Source organism: Ruditapes philippinarum, unplaced genomic scaffold (assembly GCF_026571515.1).
Source record: "Ruditapes philippinarum isolate M1 unplaced genomic scaffold, ASM2657151v2 ctg5638_1_1_1_1, whole genome shotgun sequence".
NCBI lineage: Eukaryota > Metazoa > Mollusca > Bivalvia > Venerida > Veneridae > Ruditapes > Ruditapes philippinarum.
This window is the reverse complement of record NW_026857973.1, coordinates 29,319-46,582: the sequence shown is the minus strand read 5'-3', so window position 1 is coordinate 46,582 and position 17,264 is coordinate 29,319. Positions and strand designations below refer to the sequence as shown.

Genomic DNA, 17,264 nt, shown 5'->3' with positions numbered 1-17,264 from the left:
TCCAGTGTCTGATCTTATTCCAGTGTCTGGACACAGGTAATATACGATCTTATTCCAGTGTCCGGACACATGTAAAATACGATCTTATTCCAGTGTCTGGACATAAGTAAAATACGATCTTATTCCAATGTCCGGACACGGGTTAAATACGATCTTGTTCCAGTGTCCGGACACATGTAAAGTACGATCTTATTCCAGTGTCTGGACATAAGTAAAATACGATCTTATTCCAATGTCCGGACACAGGTAAAATACGATTTTATTACGGTGTCCAGACACATGTAAATTATGATCTTATTTCAGTGTCTGGACATAGGTAAAATTCGATCTTATTTCAGTGTCTGAACACAGGTAAAATGCGATCTTATTCAAGTGTCCGGACACATGTAAAATGCGATCTTATTCCAGTGTCTGGACATAGGTAAAATACGATCTTATTCCAGTGTCTGGACACTGGTAGAATACGATCTTATTCCAGTGTCTGATCTTATTCCAGTGTCTGGACACAGGTAATATACGATCTTATTCCAGTGTCCGGACACATGTAAAATACGATCTTATTCCAGTGTCTGGACATAAGTAAAATACGATCTTATTCCAATGTCCGGACACGGGTTAAATACGATCTTGTTCCAGTGTCCGGACACATGCAAAATACGATCTTATTCCAGTGTCTGGACATAAGTAAAATACGATCTTATTCCAATGTCCAGACACAGGTAAAATACGATCTTATTACAGTGTCCGGACACATGTAAAATACGATCTTATTTCAGTGTCTGGACATAGGTAAAATACGATCTTATTTCAGTGTCTGAACATAGGTAAAATACGATCTTATTCAAGTGTCCGGACACATGTAAAATACGATCTTATTCCAGTGTCTGGACATAGGTAAAATACGATCTTATTCCAGTATCCGGACATAGGTAAAATACGATCTTATTACAGTGTCTGGACATAGGTAAAATACGAACTTATTAAGAAATAGACAACTAAAATGCGCTTGAACAAGATATTTTCGTGTATAGACGCTTAATTCACAGACGCTAAGGGGTCAGATCCTGCCCCCAACGTGGTACGTTCCTGTACACTCTCTATCAAATCAAATCTATTTAAATATTTAAACACGAATGGAACATCTGTTACAACGATAAAACTGGTTTTCGAACAATTTTTACATATATGAAAAAATACCGTATACCATCAAGTCTCAATAAAGTAAAGATTGCAGACTCCAAAATGTAAACACAAATTCCCTTAACTAATAAAACCTTATAAATCATTATTAAATAAACCTTACCGTGACTTTTCCGGTGTAAATCAATAGAATATCTATATGCAATCAGAATAAACATTTATACATCACGTTTATTTATGAAAATCAACATTTAAATAAAACCGAAAGTAAATTTTGCGTTCTGTCCAACCAATACGAGAAGAGTTCCCGGCTCTGCGTGGAGCGCTTGTCAAGCCGGTACACAAACGGTGTACATGCTTTCGACTACTCGAGCATTCCATCGCCATGGCCCGCGGTGTTACATGTTAGCTGTCTGCAAACGCTCGTTTAAAAGACATTTATTTGTAATAAAACTATTCCAAATTACAGTGTGTTTTTTTCCCAATTTTTTTTATTCTTATAATGTACAAAAATAAATTTTTTAAATTTGGGGGTCTTTATTTGGGTTTCCCCGGAAAATTTGACGATTTGTAAAAGTTTGCCCGTGAGAGAATTATAGTAAAAGGCGCAATTAGGGTGCGTTAATTTTTTAAAGGGCTGTTTTGGGGATATTTCCCGTTCCTGAAATTGAGGGGGTTTTATTTTCCCCGGTTGATTCAGTTAAAATTTTTTTTAGTTGAAAATTTTTAAGAAAATTTTAAAATTTAAAAAATTTAATCTTTTATCTTTTGAAATTTTTACTTGCAGGGCCCTTTTTGAAATTTTTTTAAAGGAATTCATAAAAACTTTTAAAAGGTTTTTTAAAAGGGTTTCTTTTTTTGGTTTTTGGAATCGAAAAAAAAATTTCACATGTCAGTGAAGTAGTAGCCAATACTAGCATAAAATTGCCAAAAAAAATCATCATTTTCTATGATTTTATTCAGGTATTCCATGATCAATTATAGAAAAAATTCGATAATCAAATGGTTTTTTAGTAAAATGCTTTGTCCAGTAATGAATTTGTAATACGTATATTTTTGACAACCCTGAAACTTTTTTAGGATTCATATTAAGGGAAAACAAGGCAACGGCTGATTTTACGCTTGGAGCTCACTGCAACTCTTAATCGCCAAATTATGTTAAACAAGGACATTTCTCTAAAATCTATCAATTTGTATATATACAAATTGATATTAAATATTAAAAATATATATTAAATTATATATTAAATATTAAAACATATAATGTCAAAAATCTAGTTTATATTTGCAAATGCCAGTATGCAAAGTCAAAGCAACATAATTTTATATATGAAACTATCGACAAATTTATATTTTTGTCAAAGTGTTGTTTAATAGAGAGGGATTGGTTTTCCCCAATTGGTGTTTTTGAGCCTGCTTTTGGCACCCCCTTTACCCATTAAAACAAATATTTGCAAATGTCATAATCAGATAATTAAATGTCATGACATTAATAGTAACTATCAGAGCCGAATAGACTTTTTCCAATTTTCAAATTCATGTGTAGATAAACGTTTCTCGAAATCGAAAACCTTATGGTTCATTTTCTCGACAATGCGCTCCATACGTTGATTTTAAATTCTTATATTTGTACATATATTAAAAGAAGCCTTAATAGTTTCTAAAGAAGCATATTACGGTCATCCGTAAACGTTGGTTCCACATGTACCATCGCTACACTTACTATATACATGTAGTTATATATCCCATGTACATATCTGTATAATAAAACACTTTGTCAAGACTATGAATCTTTTACATATAAACGTATGTTGTTTTGACTTTGACTACTGGCATTTGCATACCTTTAATATGTAATTAAGATTTTAGTGCGGTGCCTTTGTTCAACATTAGAATTCGGTGATTGATTGAGAGTTGCAGTGAGCTTCAAGCCTAAAATCAGCCCGTTGCCTTGTTTTCCCTTAATATGAATCAATCCGGTGCCCTAAAAGGTTAACAGGTTTGTCATAAAAAAACGTACTACAAATTCATTACTGGACAAAACATTTTACTAAAACCATAATATTATTGCGGAATGATTTTTTTTCTATAAATGATCATGAAATACCTGGAAAATCATAGATAATAATGACTTTTTTGGCAATTTTATGCTAGTGTTTGCTACAACTTCACTGACATGTGAAATTTGTTTTTCGATTCCAACTCATAAAAGACCGCTAACAAACCTTATATAGTTGTATATGAATTCCTTAAACATTGCAATGTTCCGTGCAAGTAAAATATTCAAAGACTAAAAGATGAAAATTTTGTTTTTTTTTAAAATTATTTTCAAACCCTTTTAAGCAAAAAAACCCATTTTTCGGAAAACCCGGGGCCCCCCCCAAAAAAACCCAAAATCAGTTCAGGGAACGGAAATTTTCCCAAATAAACCCCGGGAATGATTACGCCCCGGGCTGTGGATTTTTTTGAACGTTTTTTACTTTTTTGAATAAATCTTTACTTTTTTTTGAGACTTGATGGTATACGTATTTTTTTCTTTTTCTTTTCTATTTTGAAAAAATTGGTTTAAACCATTTTATCGTTTTTTAAAATAAGTTGCCCCTTTTCGTTTTTTAAAAATTTTTAAAATATTTTTGATAGATGTTTTACGGGGGGTTTATCACGTTGGGGCGGGCATGTGACCCAAAGCTTTCTGGGGCCCTTTTTTTTGGGAAATCATGAAAATTTCAAACACGTTTGAGAGATACATATTAAGTCATGTTTGGAGAACTTCAAAACTTAAAAGATGTGAATCAATGAGCATATAAATCGCCCTGAACTGTCACTTGTCAAATCTCAAAATATGTACATAACCAGTTAATATCTTCAATAACTTCTAATATCAGAGGTTTTGAAGCTGAGACCTTTAAACCGAGTGTGCCATAATCATTGCTTTAAGGAATAGGCATATTTAAGAATTTCAAAATAATTTACAAACCCACTTACCTGAAGAAAATATGTGCGAGCGTTGTAAATATTCATGACTGGGTAGCCATTTTTGTCAAATTTGCAACCAATTTTCTCGCTTGAACCAACCCATGGTGCGGCGCCGTTATATGTCGTAACGCTGCTAAATGTCGCAATTGCCGTTAAATGTCGCACCATTGCTGCTAAATGTCGCAAAATCTTCTGCCGTTAAACTTGTTAAAAATCATTAAAAAGTCATGTGTTAGGTAGTTTTTAAACTTTTAGAAATCCCCAAATACCGAATAGGTCGATTAGAAAAGCACAAAACCCTGTAGAATTTTAAAGGCAAGATGCATTAAAAAGTTTGGAATTATGAGAAAGAGGCATTATTTCTCAGAAGACTTTATTTATAAAATAAAGTTATATTGATCATCTATTCACTATTAGCTTAATCTACACTTTAGCTCTTTACCATATCTACATGTGCAAAATTTATATATATATTAATATTGCAAATATGGTAGTTCATGTAGCCATTCTATTGAAATTTTACTATCATTAATTTCCGAAGTTATAAAAAAAATTGACTAAAGACAAAACTAAAGTATTTTTTAAACGCCCGTTTCAAAAACGGGTCGTATTATAGTCCCCCCCCCCCCCTCCCCCGTCGGGCGGGCGGCGTCCGATTTTTGTCAGAAGCATATCTCCTACACCCATTGAGGAATTTTAATGAAATTTCATAGAAATGTTAACCACTATGAAAAGCCGTGTTGCGCGCACGAAACAGGTCTCTAGGTCAAAGGTCAAGGTCACACTTAGAGGTCATTGAAAAGCGCTTGTCCGGAGCAAAACATCTATTTCAAATATAACTTGGCACAAATGTTAACAATTGTGAGGCGGCGTGTCGCGTGTAAAATTTAGGTTCCTACGGCCAAGGTCAATGTCTCACATAGGGGTCAAAGTTCAGATAAAAATATAAAAATGTGTATTGGGACCATTTAGTCATCATTTATTGAGGGATTGAAACACAAACGGTCATGACATGACTTCTAGGTTGAAACATGTAATTTAGGTTAATATATACAAGGTCAAGGTCACTAAAGATGATTGTCAAGGTCACTAAAGATGATAAAATATAAAGATTTTGTCCAGAGCATATCTCCTACACATATGGAGGGATTCTAGTGAACTTCACCACTATAGACCCTTTCATTTAAGACCGTATTCAAGTTGTCGCCCTTGGATGACGTTATTGGGGGATACGGTGGACAATGCCGATACGATTAAGTACAATAATAAAGGGATATATAAGACAAAAAAACAACAATATAAATATATGTAATTTCAAAAAAAATATGTAAAGGCATAAAAAGTAAAAATTATTTTGAATGTACATAACTGTATACTATTTGTGTCGGCAAAAAATGCACTCTCAAAAAATCGTACATCTCAGCTGGTAAAGTAATATTTTTTTTATGTATGTATGCGTAAATTTTTACATGTTATAATCATAATTGAACGATCAGTATATAAGCATTGAACTTTTCAATAAGCTAACATTCTATGCGGCCTGCGTAGTTTTATCCCCCATTTACGTCACATCCGGTAAGGGAAGTAACTCTTCCCTGACTGTTATCGCTTAAATGAAAGGGCCTATAAGAAGCTGTGTCGTGCGCATGAACCAGGCCTCTAGGTTAAAGGTCAAGGTCACACTAAGAGGTCATAGAAAAACGCTTGTCCGGAGCAAAATTTCTACATGTATTAAGGGATTTCAATATAACAAATGTTCACTATTGTAAGGCGGAGTGTCGCGTGCAAAATCTATATAGGGGTCAAAAGTCAGATGAAAAAATCACTAGATATGATAATTTATCCAGATAATTTCCGGATATTGCCCAGAGAATATCTCCTATATGCATATCTATAATTCCCACATCTCTGTCAAAAGCTTCTGTGACGGGCTTATATTGCTACAATGTTGCCCTGGTTATTCATGTATATCTTTTAACATTTTTTATAGCCAATATTCTTGCTCCTACTGAGATTTGAACTCAGAAGTCCTCTTAGTTTGCATGAGTTATCAATAGGACAGATGTGTTTTATTGATTAAATTATAGGAGACATATTATCAGCCATAATGTTTATAGAATACTGATTGTGTTTATAAAAAAAATCCAAAACAATATTAACATGATACTTTAAGTATTTTGGCTGGTATTTGTTTACTACCTTATTTATGTGATATCAACAATGCATTTAATAGTCTGTAGGACAATCTTTCAAGTTAAATGGTGGAACTGGTTGTGCAAATACTGAAAACCCATAGGAACTCTGGAAAAGGACCGCATATTGCGGAGCATAAATCCGAATCCGTACAGACTTTACATATTGTTTGTCTGACCTTTGAATAATTTTTCATATTATGCGAGCGGGTGGTCTTTAATTATCTAAGCTCAATTTAATATAATCTTCTAATTTAAAAATGAGTTAAATTTACGGTATATTGAAAAAAGAAAAGGAGTGACATCCGCCATTTACCGACATCCGCCATTTCAGCGTAAGTTATCCCCCTTGATATGCTTGATTTTTGTTTTAATTTTTCTAATACTCTCTTTCTGTCACTCAATACATGGAAAACTTTCACATTTCCTAGTAATGAATACCAGATGAGTGCCTAAAATATTTATCTATGAATCATGTTTTAATATTCCTTTTTTCGGTTAGGCAAAAGTTTTCTCCATGTTAACAAATCAAAACACAAATACGCCCGTTATAATGCCGCCTATACATGTCAACACGTGTAAACAATAAACACCGGACGATACCTGATAGTTAACAAAAATAACGGGAACAAAATTCTGAAAAAATAGTAATCAATTGTAGCCAAAGGGGAAAAACTCATGCCGAAAACGTTGCGGCAAATGGCGGGTGTCACTCCTTGTCTTTTTGGCTTGCAAGCCATTTGTTTTGGAAAAGTTGTTCCGGTCAGGTGGTTTCCTGCTTACATTTGTTAGTGCATGATTGAACGGGAAACCAGCTGCAATCGTGCCAATCGCAACTTTTCGGCCCTTTCCGTCACTCTTCGGATTAATGATAATAGCCGAGGTAGTACCGATTGCAATCGTGACAATTCGGGCGATTCCGTCATACTGCGGAATCAGACGAAGTAATATTACGGAAATCTAAGCTATTTTAGTTACTTCGGTAATCCCAGTTTGTTTATATAAATAGGATTTCTATTTTTTGCGACGGACGCGCCCTCAGGCGCGTTCAGAGCTATGTCATCTACACATGGGATTTCGTCGGCTACAATCGCGCAATGTGTCCTCAACCGAATAACAGCCCACGAAATAGTACGTGAATTTGATCCTACGAAACTCCCATACTTCGTCGGGATATCTTAAAAACTTCCATATTTAGCCTTTTCAATTTCAAATTAAGTTATCCAAGTTAAAATATAAACGTATTTAATTAATAAAAACGTTGTAGCACCGTAGTATTATTGCGCAATTATGCAAATAACTGCTGAAACGATTTACCGCTGTCGAAAAAGTAGGACAGCAAATTATGCTATAATTAAGGAGTAAGCTCAATAATTCATAGAAATTATAAGCAGGAAATAAATATTTCCCCATTAAACAAAACATTTTTATTAACAGATCAAAAGTTTTTCGTGACTTTAGAATAACTCGCGCATTAATAAAAGAAGAACTCTTTTCGTGACTCATACCGCGGGTTTAGCTGAATATCCAGCAGTTATTAATAAATTTGACTACAGTACAATGGTTAGTATGATAAATATCTGTTTTTGAAAATGCACGTAACAAGGGAATTTTTCAACACTTTACCACCATGTAGTCTTTCATGGTAATCTTTATTGAAGGAAGTTATAATATTAGTTCTACTTCCGATTCTTGTGTTTTGTTTACATAGTTTTCTAGGTCACGATATGAGTTAACCTGATCGATATGTTCGACCAGAAGATAACACTATCCTAAAAATAGATTCTGCACTTTCGGACGAGTACACATTATACATGTAATAAACGAGCGGATACTTCCTATGTTTACATGCAATACTTTAAGAAATTCTATACAATTGTAAGAAGCAAACAAGTTGAAAATGGAATTTAGTGTGAAATTGAAAGGGACAACTAAACACTGTAGTGCTTAAGTGACGTAAATGAAAAAAAAATCTAAAAAAATACACCATTAATTGCTGATGATTTTAACCAAAAATATCTTTAATGAGACATATCCAAGAGAAATAAAAATAAAAATACAAATGACTTATATTTTATTGTCTATATGCCCACTATGATATAACACAAAGCAATTCTAATTAACATTCTCACATCTATTATGTATTATGATTGAAGTTTATTTGCATGGTTTTATTTTAGAAATATTTCGTTGACAGTTTTTTTTCTATTTACGTATCATTTCTTGGAATAAATCAATTTTGTCTAAGGACACTGATTTACAAGTTTGACCAGAGTTTTTAGGCATAAATTTCATTCTGTATTTAAAAATTTGGACTTGTTCTGCTTGAAAGTAGAAAATCTGAATTATATCAGAATGGGACACATAAAATATATTGCTCTACAAATCTCGAACTTGTATGGAACAAATTTTCTCTGTTATATCTTTTGTGTTTTTTTTTCTTTTTTTAAAAAAAAAGCCTTAATGTCTCTCCGGTTGCATGTCCGTCGCATTCAGTGCTGCAGCACTTTGATTATTTATTTTGTTTCAATTCTTTTCCAAGACGAAAAAGTTAGTTTCTTTTATAATTGGTTTTTGTCTTTATTGGTTCTATACAATAGAGAATGGTTACTGTAGTAGTATTCCGTCTCCAAAGGGCGGTTCTGCTTACCAAAAGATCGTGACCGAATCACGCAGAATATTAGTGCATGATCAAGTTATATTTAGGTTTAAACGTCTTGGTGAGGTAATCTAAAAATAGCCCATGCATATCATTAACCTTACCACTTGCTGATCTCCAACATAGTTGATACATGCTTATTAATTGGTACCACGTAACGAAGTCTTTTAGTGCATTTACTTGTCTCTGAAGCTGCTATATAAATGAAATTAGCAACTGCCAAAACGAATGACTCTCTCTCTGCGAAAAAAGTGGAAATAAAATGTGCACACTTGTTTCCCTTCGGTATGATAGATTGATCTATGTTAGTATTTTTACGATTGATTCTTTATTAGTTTTATACAATAGAGAATAGATTTCGAATCGTTTTTGACAAAAAAATATTCGTTTTTACAAAAAAAAGTTGCTACTGTTATCGTCAGCATGTTCCCGTTCAGTTATAATCAGTGGACTTCTGGTCCCTTTATTTGGTCAAAATTTGCACGCATAACACTGGTGCTCAAACAAATGGGCACAGGTGCTCGTCCAGTCTTGGGCTTACCCTACCTATCCCTTTAAAAGTGAAACTCATTTTTTTCGAGAAAAAACTAAATAAACCATTTATGATATACAAATACCGTAATTCAAAAAAAAAAATTGTGATAATAAAATCGGAACAAAAAAAATTTAAAGGGAAGGGATGATGGCACAACTGACCAAGCCATATATTCGGATAATACTAAAAGATATTTAAATGTAACATAAACGTTTTTAAAAACCGTTACACGATCGAAAATATGCGTCGCAATCTGCGGTCCCGTTCTCGAGTTCCTATGATAAATACCCCTTAGTGGCGGCATGGTCGAGTGGTTAACGCGTCGGACTAGTAATCTAATGATCGCTAGCCGCATGGGTTCAAACCCCGTCAAGGGCAAGTCGTTGTTTCCTTGACACTTATTGCTCAGTACTGGTTGGTTCCAGGAACGGATTCGAAAGTGTGTCTATAAGCTTATAGCTTCCTACACAATCGAACTAAAATATATTCTGTCCCTATTATCACACCCGTTAACATGTAGCGAATAGAACAGCTTGGTGTAGGTAGAATTTTTTACATAAATGTCAGTTTTAAACCGGATTACCGATATATATTCTTTTTTTGTCTTTTTTAGAGATAAAATTTTTCTTTTACATGATGTGCAGCAATCGATTACAGGATTAAACAAGAACCGGTTGAACCGGGTGATGCTCTCCGAATAGGTTTTGGACACAGAAAAGTATACCTCTTGTAGTTTCAGATATTATGTCTCGGACAAAGTTCAAAGTGCAATAATTCCAAACTTAGGCAAGACAGAGTTACTGTTCCTTGCACTGCTAATCTACCTAATGAGATCAGATCTATCTACCTATAAAGTTCCTTGTTCATATCTCTTAGTGTCATAGTTATGTTCTGGACACAGTTTAAAGTGTAAATATGAACAAAGGGCAATAACTCCAAACTACGCAAGGCGCAAGAGTTACGATTCTTGTGTACTGTACTTCTACCCAATGAGATCTATTTACCTACAACGTTTTATGATGATATATCTTATAGTTTCAGAGTTATGTCCCGGACAAAGTTCAAAGTATACAAATAAACATAGGGCAGTTATTCCAAAAATAAGGCAAGGTAGAGTTATGGTTCTTTTGCACTGCACTTTTACCCAATGAGATCTATCTACCTACACAGTTTCATATTGATATATCTTATAGTTTCAGGGTTTTGTCCCGGACAATGTTCAAAGCATAAAAATGAACAAATGGCAATAATTCCAAAAATAAGGCAAGGCACAGTTATGGTTCTTTTGCACTGCACCTTTACTCAATGAGATCTATCTAGTTGCCTTGGATTAAATATTTTATCAAAAATACTAAAAGTGAAGAAAACAAAAAAAAACAACATGTATATCTGTTGTTGAAATACTTACTCTAGAAAAAAAGGGATGAGGGATGAAGTGTTAATTTGGGCGGTGAACAGTCTTTTGGGTGAATTGTCTTCAAAATTCGAGGGCTGTTTGGGTGACGTGTCTTGTTCCCGAAAAACCTAGGTGTAAAATGAAATTTAAGTGAAACTAATGATCCCTGCTGTATACGGTTCCTTCTGTAAAAAAGAGAAAAAAACCCAGATTTCAAGTTGTTTTTATATAAATTTTAACCATTTGGAAAATAAATTATCTTCAAATATAATCTTATTTCGTATAATCTTTAAAAAAAAAAAAAGGTGGATAGTTAGTAGGACGGATCTTTATCCTTTAACTACGTACAATTGTTTCCAACATAGGCCAAAACATGGTTAGCTTAAAAAAAGCTAGTAACGGCTCGCTTTGTCATTTCTATTTCATTTGGTGTGTTTATATGTCAAATTGACAACTCTCTCTCAGTTTTACAACAACCTGGATAATTATAAAATTAACAAAGAGGGATATCACCTTCATAATAAGGGGGCAATTGGCCCTAAAGCGGTCACCTGAGAACTAGATATTTAAAGATGTATCCACATAGAACGAATCAAGTCTCTATGTATACGCACTGTTTGATATATCAAGTCCCAGTGACATTGACCTTTTGACCTGAAAATGTATGTGATTGGTAGAACTCATCAAAGTGTCACCGAAAATGAAGTTGTTGAATTGTTACAGGTTAATAATTATTAAAATGAGTGACAAGTGCTATACAAGTCTATATAAATCAAGTACCCCACTGGGTAGGCCAAAAGTATAGGATTCTCTATAAAGTACATCATGTAGACTTCCATATGCATGGTTTGTTTGTATAAAATGCATATATGAAGCGGCATTACCCATTAGTGCTGTGTAGGAGCACATTTGTCTCGGAGCACATTTGTCTTACGAGGTGTGACCGATGTGTTCGTAAACATTCATATTTGCGACAAATTGGAAATGAGACAGATGTGTTCGGCACACAATAGAAAGGACACTCGAAGCACATTTGTCTCACATTTTTTCCATGAAATTCGTAAAGGGTAATAATTATGTCCATCTGTATACCGGCTACCAGCCATTGATCTGTGTTTTCTGTATCTATAATACCGGTTTTAGGTCACTTCCGGTCAGTCAAAAACTTCCTGCCTCTGCATAGGAGTCATATATTAACTTAAAGAATATCCCTGTCCTGCATGTCACAATGAAAATTTCTACAAGTGCAGCATCCAGAACCTAAACACATATGCAGCAAGTCTATTTTTATTGTTATCAATTGTGATACGTTTATTTTCAATGCTTAAAGTTTTATAGATGATTTATGGCACTTTAAATATTCTTAGCAAAAACAAGGAAGTATCTACGGTGGCATAAAGGGGACATAAAATTTTCTTATTTATTACGTGCGCACACGATAGCTTTTCCTTGGCCACGCGATACTATTACGTGCGCACGCGATAGCTATTACGTGCGCACATGCATATGTATTGCGCATTTGGACCTTGACCGGGATCCTCGCATAAATAGTTCGACTTCCCCGTGTATGTGTCAAACCTTCAGCGGTTAGGGACAAGTGGTTTTTTGAAATTACTCGGCCACGGAGGCCCTTAAATGATCTATGAAGAAAATAAGAAGACCATTACACACGTATTTCGTTTTCATCAGAAATATATGTATAAAAATCGTCATTTTCCAAGAATTTCGGCTTTCAGATTCGCCATTGAAAAGGCACTTACAACATGCATGAGTTCCTAAAATAATCCGGGTAATGTCATAATTATGGAATATCGGGCCACTCAGAATCGAGCGAGACGCGACATTCCGATGAGACACGAAGCGAACCACGATATTGTAATAGGAGATCTCGCAATGTCGAAGTATCCCGTACCAACTTTTTGGAGCTATAAAAGTATACCAAAAATAAATAGCTTTTGAGGAATAAAGATAAAAGCATTTCTCAGACATAGTTGGCCTTGAAGTGATTTTATGTAGACTGTAAAGGGAATACTTCTTAGCGGTATATGACCTGGATTCAATTTCTTGTCTCGCGTCGACGAACGGGATGCGAAGCGAAACGCGAGATTTCGCGAGACGCGAGATTTCGGCGAGATGCGAAACAAGTCACGATATTGTATCATTCAATATCAACCGATTACGGTGTTCCGTTTGGACATAAGTAAAATTTTTGTCAACCTGAACAGCTATGCACAATGGTACAAAGGTGAAATTACGATGATGCGATGACACGATAGAGAAAATAATATCGCGTTTTCATCATCATGCCATCGCAGTTTCATCATATCGTACCATCGTATTTTCACCCTCGTAACATCGTCTTTCACCATAGTACCATCACGTGTTCATCATCGAGCCTTCGTTGTTTCACCATCGTACAATTGTTGTTTCACCATCGTACAATCGTTGTTTCAAGTTCGTACCATTGTGTTTTCACCATCGCACCATCGCGTTTTCATTAAGGTACCATCGTTCCATCGCGCTGTCACCATTGTACCATCGTGAACGGGCTTTACTATGTTTCAGTGTACGGTTTCAGATTAAGCCAATCAATTTCTTGAATTAGAAATATTATAACTAATATTTTACTGTAGGTTTTCATAAAAAACATTAGCAAACCTATTAATGATTACACTTGAGGTAAAACGGCGAGCCTCGATTCTAAAAAAGAATTTCTGCCTTGGGGTAATATGTGACAAATAATTCATAAAAATGACATAAGACAAATGTGCTTTCTTGTCCCTTAAAAACACATGAGACAAATGTGCTTTCTTGTCCCTTAAAAAACTTGATCGGAGCACATTTGTCACACAAATGAGTTTTTTGGGGTAGACATTTGAGGTCCCATTTGTCTCACGTGGGACAAATGCGACCGCATCGGTCTTACGTAAGACAAATGTGCTCCGAGACAAATGTGCTCCTACAGTGCTGTCTTCACTTGCAGACTGCCGCAAACAACATTTTTTACAACACTGTAGATTGTTTGAGGTGAAATCCTCTTTGTAGTAATTTTGCAAAGAAAATTGGTTGGCTACCCCTATAGAACAAGATCATTTTTATGTGTCAACCATTTCATTCATAGAAGGAAAAAATCCTCTTTAGCATGATAACTCAATTTTAAGGTAGGATTATGGGCTATATCTCATAACGTAAGTCTATTTGAAAATCAATACGAGAGTCCCTCCTTCTTCACGAAAAAATCGGGAGACTCAATTCACTCAATACCGGAAAGGATAAAATGATCCGAAATTTAATATAAAAAGGGGACAAAAATGCGCATGATCAGATGAACACTTATGTTAATTAACCAAACGAAAACTTACTAAAGAGTAGACAGGTGAAATAAGGTAAATTAAACGTCAGCGTAAATATGATTAATTAAAAAGAAATCGTGAAATCATTTCTTTTTTTATTTTTACATGTCAGATCATATCTTCGCGCTAAATTAAAGCAATCCTTGCTGCTTTTTAAAAAAGACGTCAAAATTGAACGTTTTTAGCCGCTATGTAAGATTAAATTTGATTGGCCAAATAATTTTTTGAATCCTGCTCAGACAGGTTAATCATGTGAAAAGCTGGAAGCAAAACCTCGGTTTAAATTAGGATAGATTTGGAGTTTTAGGTTGTTTTCAACTGCTTTCTCAGTAAAAGCCTAACGTAATACCGCGAGCTGGCATAGACCGCCCTCTCATATATTTGTTATTATCATGCCTATACTTATTTTACATTTTTTGGTTTTTGAAAATAAAATTCGAAAACCTCTTGAAAAAATATGAAAATACCCGAGATTTTCTGTATCCTCTTCAACCACCGGCAGCAAAATTTGTTTACATATATCGATTAACCTATGAAATAACGGGATTCGTTGAAGGTTTCCTGTCGTAATTTTTAGAAGTACGCAGGGGACCAGCAACTTTTAGCGGTAAATGCGACATTAAGAGGCGATGCGACATAAGAATAACGGCGCCACATTACTTGTAATTATTGTAATATTTATCTAAGAGTTGATACCAACTCAATGTGATACAAGTTTTTTTCTTCTATATATTTTAAGGTCCTCAATTGTGCTACGAATGTCGTAAGAATAGAATTAGACAAGTAAATAGAGAACGATCCGACATGTTCTTCCCGACGCTAGAGCCGTCTGAGGAAAATGTAACAACGGCTGCAATTGTGCGCAAATATTTACCAGGGCTTTCGGAGCAGGAGGTCGAAGACAAGCTTGCACGAGGAGAAATTGCAAGACCATCTTACAAAAAACATAACAAGCATATTGAATTTTCAGACGAAGAGGAAGAAATCAAACTGAAACATACATATAAAAGAGTAACCATCGCTGGCACTGGAAATGGCAAAAATATTAAATCAGGTATGCAACCGAAACCTAGCGAACTATTTTTTACCAATATTAGAGATCTTAATTATAAGATTATAGCTGGAAGTGTGGACAGAAACGTTGGCTTTGCGAATGCTGCACGCACACTGGTTAAGAAAGAGCAAAAAACTTTAACAGCGAAAAACCATTTTCCAACATTTGTAAGTCCGCGTAAAGTTACTATGATACAAAAGACACAATATCAAACTTATTTTGAACCGCCTCTTATCGAAAAATCAAAACAAGATGTGGAACCAGCGTTTTTCGCAGGGTCAGAAGGCGAATATATATTACCAGAAAAACTCCCTGATGAGCTTGTGTTTATAGATAAGGACGGGAATGAAGTCAAAGCTAGTAGTTCACAAGGTTTTACTGCTAAGTTATCTGCATCTTCTGAGAAGAAAGATTCCGTTTCTTATAAACCAGTTGCAAATAAATTAGAACATGCAAAATCTGCGGACATGGATGTACTTAAAGAAGACGAGGAAGAGGATAATGAAGAAGAAGCGGACAGCGAAATTCATGACATTTTAAGTACGGGATCAAGTGAGAATAATTCTCATTTAGCTGATATCAACGAATATGCGAGTAAAGAAAGAGATAGCAAAAAATGCACCACACAAACTACGGATGAAAAGAATTAATGCATAAAATAATAAGAATTGAATTGAATTGCATAGACTTTGTGCTAGTGCAACTTATTTCGGAAAATATTTCATTGCAAATAGAATTAATTAAAATCGTAACATGCTTTGAAGAAAGAGATCAAACAATTTTATTTAGAAAAAAGAAATAACAACATTGAATCTGTTGTAAATAGGCATAATCAGTTTGCAGAAAAACTATGCAAAAACGATTATGCCACTTTTGGAGGGATTTCAAAATCGCATATCTAAATTTATTTCTTCTAAATTATCTTCTAAATTAATTTCACCTGTGAAGAAAGGGAACACATTGTAATGATTATATAGCGACTTTTCAACTTAACAAATGATGGAAGACCTCAGTTGCTCCTCCGTGCATAAATCTCCATGCACAAGCAGGCACCTGATAAGTACCATCGACGTTCCTTGAGCGAGCACGGGATTCGGTTCGAACTCACAGCGGTGAGGGACAAATGGGTTTAAGTCGTGACCTAAACGAGTTGGCCGTATATAGGTAGAGCAAAATACATTACTGTATATATAAACTGAAATATTGATATTACTTTAAGAGCTGTTTTGTGGGGTTTTTTTCAAAACGACTGTATTGTGCTTTCCATAACTTTTCATGAGCAGAAACAATCCAACCGAGCCTTTCTTCCCACAAATTTGTTTTAACTGTCTTCGAGAGATCTCTCATTTTTGAATTTGAAAAAGATAACCTTTGTACAGATTTATTTGCAGTTTTTAATCAGCGTTGACTGTGGTGTACTATTCAAAGGGGGTGTTATTTGGTGACAATACGCTTTTCATAAGGCGGAGAAAAAACAATGAAATAAAAAAGAGGTGAAAAGACCATAATCAATATGGTTCGTCTCGCAGAATTTAATCATAAGTTTTAATCATAAGAAATTGACATTTAATTAATTTAAATGTATTAAACGAAGCAATGTCAATGTAATTGACAGTCTGATTTTCTTTAGACCGGGTGGTCAAGTATAGCCTACGAAAGTGCAAGCACTTTTTTCCAGTAGGGTCCTCACCCCAGCAGACTTTAGAGGCAGCTATGAGAAACTGGAACCCGGGAACCAGTCCCTATCTCTTATTGAATAGATCCCTTGGTTCTTTTACATGCCCAGTGTAAAGCACACTGCACTGCTACATGCGAGGATTACCTGGGTTTCGTACCAGTATTCCTCTAGGTAGTAGGGAAACACAGATAGTGTTTCTGAAAAATCCCAAGAGATCGAACCCGGAACCTCAGGAGTGACAGTCAGTGGTCTAACCAATTGAGCTATCGCGCCACCTATGT

The 17,264-nt window shown here is 34.9% G+C and overlaps 1 protein-coding gene across 8 annotated transcripts in view; it reads left to right on the top strand.

Annotated features, from left to right (window-relative positions):
• Positions 1–16,913, top strand: part of LOC132751634 (uncharacterized) — a 46,390-nt gene extending 29,477 nt beyond the window's left edge. For all 8 annotated transcript variants that reach the window (XM_060741825.1, XM_060741824.1, XM_060741828.1 and 5 more), the window contains one exon: positions 14,991–16,913. In XM_060741825.1, coding sequence (XP_060597808.1) covers positions 14,991–15,955 — 965 coding nt within the window. In that variant the 3' untranslated portion in view covers positions 15,956–16,913. The remainder of the gene's footprint in view (positions 1–14,990) is intronic.
• Positions 16,914–17,264: the final 351 nt, after the last annotated feature.